The sequence below is a fragment of the Magnolia sinica genome, chromosome 12 (genome assembly GCF_029962835.1).
Source record: "Magnolia sinica isolate HGM2019 chromosome 12, MsV1, whole genome shotgun sequence".
In the NCBI taxonomy this organism is placed as follows: Eukaryota; Viridiplantae; Streptophyta; class Magnoliopsida; order Magnoliales; family Magnoliaceae; genus Magnolia; species Magnolia sinica.
The window spans coordinates 61,988,935-62,003,743 of NC_080584.1; the positions used below are offsets into that span (position 1 = coordinate 61,988,935).

The 14,809-nt window shown below is 41.0% G+C and overlaps 1 protein-coding gene across 1 annotated transcript; it reads right to left on the bottom strand.

The window, feature by feature from the left end:
* Positions 1–13,868: 13,868 nt before the first annotated feature.
* Positions 13,869–14,809, bottom strand: LOC131220130 (cuscuta receptor 1-like). Its single transcript, XM_058215101.1, has one exon. It carries the CDS (start codon positions 14,807–14,809, stop codon positions 13,979–13,981), a length of 831 nt encoding a protein of 276 aa, XP_058071084.1. The 3' UTR covers positions 13,869–13,978.

A 14,809-nucleotide genomic window follows, 5' to 3' on the forward strand; every position in this document is an offset into this window, starting at 1 on the left:
ATGAAAAAGGTGGTAAATGCATGGATTTAACACTCAAGACACCCAAGGGAAGGGACGGACTCCAGGAGACGAAGATCGATGGAATTATGCATCAAGGATCCGAGGAAAGCAGGCCATTTACATTAAAGAGGCCCGAAATTGGTGAAAAATGAAAGATCACATAGTTCTTGCCATCTGATTGGCTCAAAACTTCATACTTGGCCTGAGGGCCATGAATTAACCGTACACGTAAATTTTCATCCATTGGATCACTGTAGAAGGGGCCCAACGGACAGATCAGCCCCTTTAATCATTATGTGGGCCCCGCCTGATATCTGGATATACTCCAATTTTGGTCTCAACGCCTTAAACTACGTGTCAAAACAGATGGATGGAGCAGATTTCTTACAAACATCACCAGTGGACCCACGCATGCAGTGCACGTGCAAGGTGCACAAGTACACCGGACGAGTATAAACATTAAGGAAGTCGGTCAGCAGGCGCTGACCGACTCAAAACTCGGATTTTTTTATTTTTTACGCAGCAACGGACGCTGGCCGACCGTTTTTGACTAGTGGGCCCCACCCATCATCCCTATGGAAGATCTGAACCGTCCAATGCATTCGGAATGGGGGTTTAACCCACGCCTAGGTCTCCTTTTAGGCATCATGAAAACTTCCTCACTTTCTTAGTTATTAAACACAGGATGGACGGTGACTTAAAAGATAACGTGGGCCACATAGGATTTGGTCCAAAAATAGTGCTTCCCACCTGGTTTTTCGAGTAGAACGCAGTGGACAGATCGGATTTTCCAAAAAGTCAGTGAAATGGGGCCCACCATCGTCACAGCGTCAATGACGCTACCCTGTTTTCGCAGCCGGACGCCGTCCGACTTTCACGGCGAGTTGTACGCCCTTAGGGGCGGTCGGACGGCTGATCTGAACCGTTCATCATGTAGGTGGGCCAAGAATCTCCCAGGGGACGCTGTCCTTTTGGAAAGAAGAAAAAAAAATAAGAAGAAAGGAGATGCGGAATTCCGGACTGCGTGAGAACTTTCGCAGCAAAGGGACGCATTCCAGGCTCCGGAAGGACTGTTTCCGCAGTCTACTCCCGGTGGGACTCCACAGCATCGGAAGAAGGGGGGCTGGCCATCTTTAAAAGGAAGGAAAAGAAGAAGGAAGAGGCATCCACGGTGAGAGAGAGAGAGAGAGAGAACGGCTGGGGGAAACAGGCAGTTTTTCTGCTGCTGCTGTGCGTGGTTGGGAAAAGGGCTGGAAGAGTGAAGACAGGAGGGGCTGCACGTCAAGGAAGGCGACGTGGGAGGCAGAGACGTTGGCTGCTGGGATTGAGAGAGACGGGACGGCTGGAACGGGAGGAAAAGCTGGGTTTTCTCTTTCTTCCCTTCTTATTCTTTTCTTTTCCTTTATTTTATTTTATTTTATTTAACCAACCCATCCATGTGTAGCTAATCCTCTTAGCTAGGGCTAAGAGGTGAAGCTTGTAGCGTGATGGGAAGATTTTGTTGCCTTTAATTCTATTTTAAACTGAATAGATTTGGTATTGGGTTGATTTGATGGGAATATTTTTTTTTTCTTTAATGGCATGTTGTGACTGAAATTACAATGGGCTTGCAATGGCTTTGAATATTCCTCTCCCCTTTTAATGTTTATGACGTCAGGAAGCCCTGTTGTTCACCATCGTCTCATGGGCATGGTAGGATGACAGTACCTTCCTGATCTTCATACATTGTTAATTGGTTGGTAATTAGTTTAATTCTATTGTTTACTCTTCTCGGGCATGGTTTGGTGATGGAATCCATTCTAATTCATACACCTTTCATCTCTTGAAACCTATATCAATGGCAGTTCAATAAATTTCCATAATTTGTGATCCTGGCATACGATCTCCCTGATCTCTACAAGTGGATCCTCTGAATCCCTAGTTTCCTTTCTCTGAATTCCTTAAAGTTTTAGATAATTATTCCATAATTATTTTTTAAATTCTACTTTGTTTAGATCGCATCTTAGTCTATTTCTAGTTCTACTTGGTTTCAGATAACGTACAGGTATCAGTCCCTGTGGATTCGACCTCGGTCTTACCGAGTTTTTTACATTGAGGACAATGTAGATTTTTGGTTGGGGGTGGGAGATTAGGTTTCCTAATCAGTGTTTTCTTGGTCTTGAGCAAACGTTGTGAAATTTTTTTATTTTTCAGGATTTCTAATGAAGTCGAAGTGATTTTGACAGGCCATCTAGGGCATTTAGAATTTCAAGATGCGTGATGTTGGTACTTCATGACTCTTGGATTCAATCATCTATTAAATTTCACAACTAAGTTTGAATTGTTAAATCCAGTATTAGAATTGTAAACATTGATTGAGTCATGAATTCCCAGGACACATCTCGCTTGCATATTAAGGTTTCAGTTCGATATTAAAGGACTAACTTGGTAATCACTAAACATGAAAGAAACCCACTTGAATCGAATGGATTGGGCGAACAGTCTTTACCATAGGTTTGCTCCCTATATGTGAGGATTCGATTCCCCATGAATGATATGTGAAAAAGTTGGGTGTACAGTCTTTACCTTAGGTTTGCTCCCTGTAGGTGAGGATCTGATCCCTCTTCTTAACATTAATTCTAATGAGAAAATCAAAAAAAAAAAAAAAAAAAAAATTTAAAGAATAAAAAGATAAGGTGTAAGCCAAGTTGGGTTATCATGATTTCTCTTCTTTGTTACCAATGATATTCTTAAATATCAAGGTAAATCTTAATGTTGACAAGTCGAGATTGGACTATACATCCATGGAATTCAATATTTAGAATTATACTAATTGATGGACTAATATTTTGAACTTGATTATGAAGTTTACCGTGAGCTTGATTTCAGGAAAAAGTAATGCCAACATTCATGAATCTTAGAATTCGAGTATCTGAACTATTTTTCATAAATCCCTTGAGTTGTAGAAATTATTCTGTAATTCTCAATTTATTTTTCGCATACTTTGCTCGGGACTAGCAAAATGCTGGTTGGGGGTTGTGTTGAGGGTCAAATATTGCATATCAGACCCAGTTGTTACCTGGATTTACTAACATAGTATTGTTTAAAGACCTGATTTAATCGTGTTTGTAATGCAGGGTGTGTTTAAGAGCCTGGACTGAAAAAAGGTGGTAAATGCATGGATTTAACACTCTGAGGACACCCAAGGCAGGGGACGGACTCCAGGAGACGAAGATCGATGGAATTATGCATCAAGGATCCGAGGAAAGCAGGCCATTTACATTAAAGAGGCCCGAAATTGGTGAAAAATGAAAGATCACATAGTTCTTGCCATCTGATTGGCTCAAAACTTCATACTTGGCCTGAGGGCCATGAATTAACCGTACACGTAAATTTTCATCCATTGGATCACTGTAGAAGGGGCCCAACGGACAGATCAGCCCCTTTAATCATTATGTGGGCCCCGCCTGATATCTGGATATACTCCAATTTTGGTCTCAACGCCTTAAACTACGTGTCAAAACAGATGGATGGAGCAGATTTCTTACAAACATCACCAGTGGACCCACGCATGCAGTGCACGTGCAAGGTGCACAAGTACACCGGACGAGTATAAACATTAAGGAAGTCGGTCAGCAGGCGCTGACCGACTCAAAACTCGGATTTTTTTATTTTTACGCAGCAACGGACGCTGGCCGACCGTTTTTGACTAGTGGGCCCCACCCATCATCCCTATGGAAGATCTGAACCGTCCAATGCATTCGGAATGGGGGTTTAACCCACGCCTAGGTCTCCTTTTAGGCATCATGAAAACTTCCTCACTTTCTTAGTTATTAAACACAGGATGGACGGTGACTTGAAAGATAACGTGGGCCACATAGGATTTGGTCCAAAAATAGTGCTTCCCACCTGGTTTTTCGAGTAGAACGCAGTGGACAGATCGGATTTTCCAAAAAGTCAGTGAAATGGGGCCCACCATCGTGACGCTACCCTGTTTTCGCAGCCGGACGCCGTCCGACTTTCACGGCGAGTTGTACGCCCTTAGGGGCGGTCGGACGGCTGATCTGAACCCTTCAGCGGGTAGGTGGGCCAAGAATCTCCCAGGGGACGCTGTCCTTTTGGAAAGAAGAAAAAAAATAAGAAGAAAGGAGATGCGGAATTCCGGACTGCGTGAGAACTTTCGCAGCAAAGGGACGCATTCCAGGCTCCGGAAGGACTGTTTCCGCAGTCTACTCCCGGTGGGACTCCACAGCATCGGAAGAAGGGGGGCTGGCCATCTTTAAAAGGAAGGAAAAGAAGAAGGAAGAGGCATCCACGGTGAGAGAGAGAGAGAGAGAACGGCTGGGGGAAACAGGCAGTTTTTCTGCTGCTGCTGTGCGTGGTTGGGAAAAGGGCTGGAAGAGTGAAGACAGGAGGGGCTGCACGTCAAGGAAGGCGACGTGGGAGGCAGAGACGTTGGCTGCTGGGATTGAGAGAGACGGGACGGCTGGAACGGGAGGAAAAGCTGGGTTTTCTCTTTCTTCCCTTCTTATTCTTTTCTTTTCCTTTATTTTATTTTATTTTATTTAACCAACCCATCCATGTGTAGCTAATCCTCTTAGCTAGGGCTAAGAGGTGAAGCTTGTAGCGTGATGGGAAGATTTTGTTGCCTTTAATTCTATTTTAAACTGAATAGATTTGGTATTGGGTTGATTTGATGGGAATATTTTTTTTTCTTTAATGGCATGTTGTGACTGAAATTACAATGGGCTTGCAATGGCTTTGAATATTCCTCTCCCCTTTTAATGTTTATGACGTCAGGAAGCCCTGTTGTTCACCATCGTCTCATGGGCATGGTAGGATGACAGTACCTTCCTGATCTTCATACATTGTTAATTGGTTGGTAATTAGTTTAATTCTATTGTTTACTCTGTCTCCTGGGCATGGTTTGGTGATGGAATCCATTCTAATTCATACACCTTTCATCTCTTGAAACCTATATCAATGGCAGTTCAGTAAATTTCCATAATTTGTGATACTGGCATAAGATCTCCCTGATCTCTACAAGTGGATCCTCTGAATCCCTAGTTTCCTTTCTCTGAATTCCTTAAAGTTTTAGATAATTATTCCATAATTATTTTTTAAATTCTACTTTGTTTAGATCGCATCTTAGTCTATTTCTAGTTCTACTTGGTTTCAGATAACGTACAGGTATCAGTCCCTGTGGATTCGACCTCGGTCTTACCGAGTTTATTACTACATCACATCATAGTTTCAATCAATGCTTCTCGTGCACACTCCATCCTTCTTTTACGCCATCGCCAAGCCCAGATAAGTTGCACAGAACTTGAACTTTTTTTATAGGAACGACCTTGGTGAGCATGTCCGTCGGATTCACGCTGGTGTGAATCTTCTCAAGTGTTATGCCTCCTTCCTCAAGCACCTGTTAGATAACATGGACATCTAACTAATTGCTCCACCCGCTAGTATAAACGAGTAACCCGAAGTTGACTTCCTACCACCTTTGCTTCTGTCTTCTCAAAAGACAAGATGTAGTCCTTCATACCTCGAATGTATCGAAGTAACCATCTACCGCCACCCAATCTTGCTAGCTGGGGTATTTTCTCACAATACTGATTGCTCGTGAAATCACCGGTCTAACACAAACCATGACATGCACTGCCAACCGCATTTGAATAAGGCTTATAAGACATATCTTTCTTTTCCTCATCTGTTTTGGGACATGTCCTGAGGAAAACTTGAAGTGAGCCGCATAGGGAACACTTACCAGCTTTGCTTGGTCCATCACATCTTTAATCAATACCTACACAAGGTATTCTACCTTTGATTACTAAAACTTGCTCCTCTTCCAATTTCTATAAATATCACTGCCGTGAACCTTCTTTATAGCCCCCTGATCCTTCATCCTGAATATCCCACTTAACAGATTCTTTAGTACATTGATTTCATACAAGTCATGATTGGCGATGTATATGTCATCAACATATAATACCTGATTCACCATGAAGGAATCAAATTTTATACCACTGCCTAGGCGACAGATCATGCAACAACCTCCTACAAAGTTTTTCTTAGCCCTTTTAACTTCAAACTGCTCTGATTGCTTCATGAAGAACCTCTCTTCCAATTTCCCATGAGAAGCGCAGTCTCCTCATCCATTCTTTCAGCTCAAGATCGCATTGGGCAACCAGCGCCAATATGAATCTAATAGACACCTGCTATACCGTCGGCGCGAATATCTTTGAGAAGCCGATCCCTTCTCTCTGAGTATAACAATTCACTACCAACCTTGTTCTGTATCTATGTTATATCCCCTTAAAGTTCCACTTGCATCTAACCACTTTCTGGCCCATTGGAAGCTCCACCAGCTCCCACGTGTTGATCTGGTACAACAAGTCCATCACATCATCCATAGTTACCTTCCACTTCTGAGCACCAGGCATACCTAGAGCCACCTGAATAGTAGACGGATCCTTTTTGCTTGTAACGAGAGCATATATGTTGGAGTCGTCCATGTACCTCGCCGATATCCTACTATTATGCCATGTGATTATTCTCATAGGTGGTTGCTCCACCTGCTCTGTATCTCTGTCTGCGCGTCTCAACCTTCATGCCCTGCCCGCTTATGTGGCCATGCCCAGCATACCACACATGTGCAGAGGTGGAATCCGTTATAGCCACTACAGCTCTACCTTTTGAAGTGCTCCCGATCAACCTGTACATGTTACCAGTCATTGCGCTTTCATAAATACCCGTACCCCCTTAGATACATCTTGATACGCACCATATCAACAGCCACAACATTACAGGCAATGTTATTGCCCATAAACACCTGTCCACCATCGCACTCTTTATAACTGGTGAACCAACTCCGATGAGCAGTCATGTAAAAAGATGCTCATGTGTCTAGAATCCACTTGTCCTTACGATCATCGTAAAAGTGTCTGATCGTAGACACAGACAAAACATCACCATCATATCCACTAGATCCATCCGACATGGCAGCTTGGCCTCCCTATGTGAAGTCACAGAGTCTTCTTTATTAGATTTAGGATTTGTACAATCCTTCTTCAAATATCCTCCCATCCCACAATTCCAGCACTTTAACTTACCTTTGCCTTTGCCTATGGACCTAGATCATAACCTTAAAGATCCTGTACCTTGCTCAGAATTTTCATCTCTCGTAATCAGTGCATCGGAAGATGTCACCATATCGCTATGACGCTTTCTCATGGCCTTCCCTTGAATAGCTGAGATAACGGTGTCGATACTCAGGGTTTTATTTACTGTGCACATCATGTCCTTAAATGACTCATACGATGCTGGAAGAGAATTCAACAATGTACATACTTGTTCTTCATCCTTGATCACTTCCTCCATATATAGTAGTTTGCAAATCAATTTATTAAAGTTGCTGATGTGGGCCTCCAGATCTCCACCCTCTGCCATCTTGAAGGTATACTACTGTAACTTTAAGTGTAAGCGATTTTCAAAGAATTTTTTTGCATAGACATTCTCTAACTTCACCCACAACTTAGCCGCAATTTTCTCCCTCATGACGTTGTAGAGAACTTCATTCGTGAGATATAAACGGATGGAGGCTAAAGCATTACTATTAAGATTCTCCTATTCTTCATCTTTCATAGTTGGTTTTAGCTCCTTAAGAGCCTTAACTTCGCCTTACTTGGTTAATAGACTAATCATCTTAATTTTTCATAACTCAAAATTATTTTTGTCTGAGTACTTCTCAATATAAAACTTGTCGTTTTCCATTATTACTAATCCTGCAGATTCAGATCTATGTCTCAACAATTGCTGTAATACCACTTATTGGGATTTGGTCTGTGGAACCATACAGATATGGATCTAGGATAGCAATTCAAGAGCATCAAGCAATTATAAGAGAACACAAAGATTTAACGTGGAAAACTCTTTCGGGAAAAAACCATAGCACAAAGCGACAGAAATCCACTATGAAAATAGAAATTACAAAGAGAAATGACTTACCCGATTCGAATAACCTCGAATCTCACCTTTGCTACACCCTTTAATAACCCTAAAACCCTTTTAAGAACCCTTGAAACCCCTTTAGAAAGCCTTAACATGCCTAAGAATGCCTCTAGGGACTCTTATTTTTAGATGGGGAAACCCCACTTACGCACCTCCCTAGAAACCGCATCGAATTTACACAGTTCGCGCACAAACCGGACACCATTTGCATAACCTTGACCAGTTGAAAGAGGGCTTCAACCAGTCGAAGGGACCTTCGACTAGTCAAGGCAGTCCCTTGACTAGTCGAGCACCTCGGACTCCAAGATTGGAGACATCTGTTTAACAACACTTACGGGCCCTACCATGAATAAAGGATTAAGCAAAAACTACCACTCGTGAAAAAATTCTAGCTCTTTTCACTGGGTGCCCCAAAAGATGGTTAACAAGAAATATAAAAAGGTCGTGATCGAATTTCTGTGTGGGAAAGAGGCCATAGAGTTGTTGACGGTCAGGATTTTCTAATCTTAAAGATTTTATGGAGTCTTCCATCCATGCCGTGGCCTATTAAATCAACTGTCTCGATCACCCGACATGCCTTCGCTTAGCCAAGCTCAAGTAGGGAAGAAATATTCTATGGCCAGGGTGAAAATATGTTGTAAGTCCACTCACCAAGTGGGCATCAAACGTATATTGAATTTGGACCATGGGAAGTGTTCTGGCCTTTTCCTAAGTAAACATTAGTAAGACTACATCTTACAGCCTTATCGTGTATATGCAATGACCAAACAAGGAAGAATGTATCTGTTTTCCTTTTGGTCGGTTCCAAATGTGGTGGGGACTGCCTAATGACTAACTTGGATTTTACATGGTTCATGCTGCAGAGCACCTGAAGAGGATCCTGATAGTATGCGGAAGCGTGAACCCTCAAGATTTGACGGTCTACAAGATATGGAACCTTCATAAAGTCGAAGATGAACAGTTCAGATCCAGCGGTCCGCTTATCCACTACTGGAGCAGATGGGTCTACTCACCCCTCTGATTTTATGGTATAGATGGCATAGATTACCATCTATGGCTTAGATCGTCCCAAGGACAAGTTAAACGGATAAATTCCGACACATGCCTTGTGCATAAAGAGTATCACGGAGAATTATTGTTCGCCCTATGTGCGTATGGAGATAGTAAACGCCGATCCCTAGTACGTCTTCAACAACATTATTTCCCATATACACCTTGTAACTTCCCTTGGCTACATGCCAGAAGTTCTCAAGTCCTCGACGATTTCGTGTCACGTGCTTTGTTGCGCCTGAATCTAAAATTCACTCGTTAGATATAGTGTCAACAGATAGGATTTCAGAACAAATGCCTATATACAAAATATCTAGTGATATAGGAATTATCGTTTTTTTATGGGCACACTGTTGGGCATATTGGTTGGAATTTTCGCAGACGAAACAGATTATGTTAGTCTTTTTTTACTTCTTCTTTCCATTCCCCTTCATGAGATTTAAAGGAGGTCTTGTGGACTTCTGTTATTGGTCATTATTTTTTGCTTTCTTGTGAGCTTTGTACCGTTTCTTTTTAGCTTTCTACTTTTAGGTCTCTGCTGCAAAGGCCTTAGCTGAACCTGACTGAATTGCATTCATTTCAACTTCTCGTACCAAATGGCCACAAAAGTCTCTGAACATAGTGATAAAGTCAATATAGTTTAGAATTCTTTTTAATGGGGCCCAAGATTTAGGCAAGAAATGGTGCATTGCTATTATCTTTTGATTTTCAGTCAATTTGCACCCAACATTCCTAAAGACACCTATCATCTGCTCCATCTTACGGATATAATCTTTGATGGGGTAACCGACTGACATCCTATACTCCTGAAATTCTTATTCCATTGCCCGTACTTTTGCATCTGACTTTTGCTCATAAGCATTTGTCAGTGCTTCTCAGATTCATTTAGCAGTGTCACGTACTTCATACATTGGTATGAGTTCTTTGTGCATAGTACTAATTAAGACATTATGGGCAGAACAATTCTTTTTATGCTACTTATTATAGTGGTTCATTGCAGCCTTATGTTCTCCTAAATTTTCATTCTCAACCAATATAGGTTCCTCTTGAACCTCATCGAGTATATGTGATATGTCGTCCTCGTCCAGAAGGCTTCGCACTGTACGGGACCAGTCTTCGTAGTTGTTACTATCGAATTATTATCCTTTGAGCTGTTCAGCGATCAATGCTTTGGTGGTCATCTCTACACTACATTAAGTATCACTACTTAGCTATGATATAAGGTATTGACACTAATCATCAGCATTTATATGAATTATTTAAATTTTCAAGGTACAAAAGTAGTTAACACATCTTAACGAGATCTAAAAGTCCACATAAATGAATGGGCGGTGTAGACCAATCAAGTTCTCTTTTAATGATGAAATTGATGCTTTTGTAAGAATATATTTGTATAACGTGCAACCTTCCATTACAGGTTGTATGCATCATTTGGTGGAGGAGAATTAACTCCCACTCAGGTTATGCATAACGTTTATATACAAGGAGTATTTTAGTACTAAGTTTTCTATTTTTCAATGAAAAAGGAGCTTAAATCTAATCACATTAAGTCTAATTATATCACACATATAAACATTATCATCAGATTTAAAAATGAAACGCTTTGCCATAAAGAGAGTTCTATCATTACTAGTGATCATGACCATTAGCAATGGATCCGATCATTACCGTTAATAATCATTGTTGATGATAGATCCATTCATCAACATTGATCATCATGGATGATGATCGTTTCGATCACTAATGATCTCTTGATCAATAATGAATAGAATGATAAAAAGGAAACTAAATTCACATGCATGTATATGTACATGTAATAATCAAGAAACACAAGAAATATACATTTTGCTTGTCTAACTAAAAAAAATATATGGCTCACCTTAAATGATTACATTCATAATACTAATATATCATAATCAAGATTATAAAAAAATTTATTTATTTTATTTATTATTTATTTTATAATTTAGAATAGAATACCATTGTTGGCAATATATAGGCATAATATTTGACGTCCCACTTTTTTTTTTGTAAGCTGATGGTCAACAAACATTTCGATAGGCTTGAAAAATAATACCTGTGATAGTCCAGAAATAAGTGGGACTGGGCATCCTAACCTTTGATTTGGGCGCACTCATTCGAATAAGACCATTGGACAATTTTTATTTTTTAACTATCCAATGTGTTAAAATATTTTTCCAAATAGTGATTCTGATAATATGGAGCATTCCCTATTCTCCCTATCAAATGAAACGGTTTTGATCATAGCCATGTGTTTCATATGTAGTACAATGAAACAGTTCTACATATTCTGTTTCTTGGCCGACACCTTATCAACTCCCTAATAAAATATAGCAAGGAGATTCACCCTTTGGCACCTGCCGCTGCATTTAATTACCCCTCCACTACTTTCTGACTCGAACTATCTACGCACTTGCTATGCGCTGAGCTCTATGGAGCCCATAAGATTGACCCACTTGATGAGTAGACTCGTGACAGTGCGCTTGTATGCCACGTTGGGTTCGAGTTGGGTCAGGTTGCCTGAGCCCTCAACCCAAGCCCAACCAAACTGGGGTTCGGGTCTAGGATTTCTAGCCCAAGCCCAACCTGACCAAATTTGTTGGGTTGGGCGGGCCTGTCAGGCTCAGGGTGAGTTCGACCCAAGTTGCACCCCTAGTGCCCATGACTAATTTGGCTTGGCCTATGACCACTTGCACATGCCAAATGTAAAAACAAGCTGGAAATTGTAAGTGATTTCAGTCTGAGTTAAAAAAAAATTAAAAAAATAAAAAAATCCCATTCTAAGTAAATAACTAAATCATGGATCTAATCTCACCCATGTACATTATGTGCATGACCCAAAAGGCCAAAATCTCATTTCAAGAGGCTCTGGTGAGCTCTTCCAAGGGGCTTTTTGTTTCTATCTCACGCATTCATATCATCAAACGATTGGAAAGAATTCACATTTAAGCTCCATCATTAAAACATACATGTATAATATAACATGTAATATATATTAATAACATGTATAATGTATTAGAGATATATATGGGCATGGCTGGTGGTAGCCCAAGGTCAGCCCAAAATTGTTTGGGCTTTTATATCTTGGCACAAGCCCATCCCATGGGCCCAAAAGGCATACGCACACCTGGGCCAAAAACCTGCCCAACCCAAAAGCCCATGGGACATCTGGATGCTAGTTTAGCACCATTTTAGAAACGGTGGTGATTCATCTAAAGCGTGCGTGGGATAAGCATCTGAACACGGACTCACCAAACCTGACTATGTGGTCTATAGAGAATAACATGAAAAATCATACAGATTAAATGACCTCAACCGTCCGATTGAAAATCATACAGATTAAATGACCTCAACCATCCGATTCAGCCAGTTGAATTTGAACTGCTGAGGGTTTCATTTATTTATTTATTTATTTTTGCTACAGTAGATAGGTATCAATTGGATGGTCAGGATCGTTCATTCATGGATGTAAATTTTTTTTTTCATTTATTCCCAATTCACTATGGGCTCCATGATTTGGACGGCCTGGATTTAAGTAAACGTACGCCACGTATCCGTGAACGAGTCACCACCATATTTACCATGGCCGTAAGAACGAAAGGCAAATTTCCAAAACCGACGATCAAAATGCATCAATCGTCACTGTTACTTGCTTAACGCCGTGACGGGGCAACAAACATTTGGACGGTGGTGAACGGTACACCTGTGGGGCCATGCATTCGTAATTCGCAGCATTTTTTATTTTTTTAATTCCTTTTACTTATTTATTTATTTTTTATAAATTTTGTTAGCTTGTTAGTGCACCCCACGGTCAGTTCGCACTTGACTGTTAGCCACCCCCACTAGGGAATCGATACCAAGACCTCAGTGTTGAAACGATGTATCTTTCACTCAGTCTACCACTGGAGCTATGGATCAGGGTGTATTCGAAATTGACAGCATGTACACGTGGGAACACATGTTCTCTATAAAACTAGCCCTTTTGCTTTATCACATGCATGACGTTCATACATTTTGTCAGCTCATTTAAGGGCATAAGGCCAAAAATGATGCAATTTAGAATACTAGTTGGACCACATGGCTGAACGCCGACCTTTAAAACATGTATACTTATCAAATTTTTTGAAAGGAATTCTTACCTTAAAAGAGTCACCTACTTTTCGTGATGAAAATAATAAATTGGAGATTCCACTTTTGAGGCTTTGGTACCACTGATAGTATGCGGAAGTGTGAGCCCTCAAGATCTGACAGTCTACACGATATGGAACGTTCACAAAGCTGAAGATGAACGGTTCAGATCCAATGGCCTGCTTATCCACTACTGGAGTAGGTAGGTCTAATCACCCCTCTGATTCTATGATATAAATAGCCTCGGATTACGATTCATGGCTTAGATCGTCCAAAGGACAAGTTAAACGGACAAATTTCTATATACCACTATTCTTCTTTTTACTCTCATTGTTCCTTAATATCTTTCACGAGAGAGCATTATCCTAGTAGAAGGATGGAGAGTTTGGATGAGACCATAAATCATCCACTCTTATCCCTATCTCCTCATCTAAATCCAAATTCAAACTTGAATACGGAAGATGTCTAAACTCATAGGACCCACCCACTAGTGATTGCCCACCAAGGGACCCCACTGGCATATGTCCAACAGATCCGGATTCCCTTAAGAAATATTTGGATCATACATGGCATGTGTGGTTAGGCAATTTGAGGAATGATTCTGATTTCACACTAGCAAGCATCTGTGGGAGTCTCCCCTTGCGTGCAACTATATACTTCAGTTCACTTGCACGACCAAACAAAGAAGCGATGGAAACATGGGTTGAAATAAAAGTCACACCATGCATAAAAATGATTATTATTGTCTTACAATAAGAGTTACGGAGAGAAACTGATCTTGACTTGAAGGTTATGCACGTGGCCAGGTGAAAACCTTCCAAAGGTTGTCTAAAGCAAAATAGTAGCTGTCTAAAGCAAAATAATAGCATGAATAGATACATGCATCAACGAAATAGAAGTATAGACCTCTCCAATAGCGGTTGATGTAGAGAAGTGCTATGAAAACCAAGAACGACATAATACATGACACCGAAAAGCACGCGTAGAAAATTATGTCATGTCCATCATCCTCGTTGCCTGACGTTGTTGGCATTGAAGGTGGTAGCGGAGAAGTGGAGAAGCAACTCTTCAGTGGTGGTCCACAGAGCAAGGGATTGCCTTCGTAGCTGGTTTCTCCAAAGGTGCCAAACTGCCCCTTCATCATGTCCGGTAGGACGCCGGATAAGTTATTGTGAGAGACATTGAATGTAGATAAGAAGTTAAGCTCAGTTAGTTGAGGAGGAATCTCCCCGCTCATTCTATTGTGAGAAAGGTCCAAGCTCTCAATCTGTTTTAGATTTGAGAAGGTTTCTGGAATTGGTCTGCTCAATTGATTGTGGGACAAGTTCAATGCATGAATATCAGTTAGATGTCCAATTTCATGAGGAATTTCACCTGTTAACTGGTTACATGACAGATCTACACCAGACATGAAGTACAGAACAACGCCCTTGTAAGTTTCAGACCTCTTCTTTGTTATGAACTCCACTTCTTCCTCAGATATTGTCATACGTCCAACTATAAAAAGCACTCCAACTTCAAGACGGTATCCAGGCAGCTCAACGAGATTGTATACGACGGCCCATGATGGAGAGAAAACAAAAGTTGAGAAGTCCGCTACTCTTGCCCTCCCGAATATCAT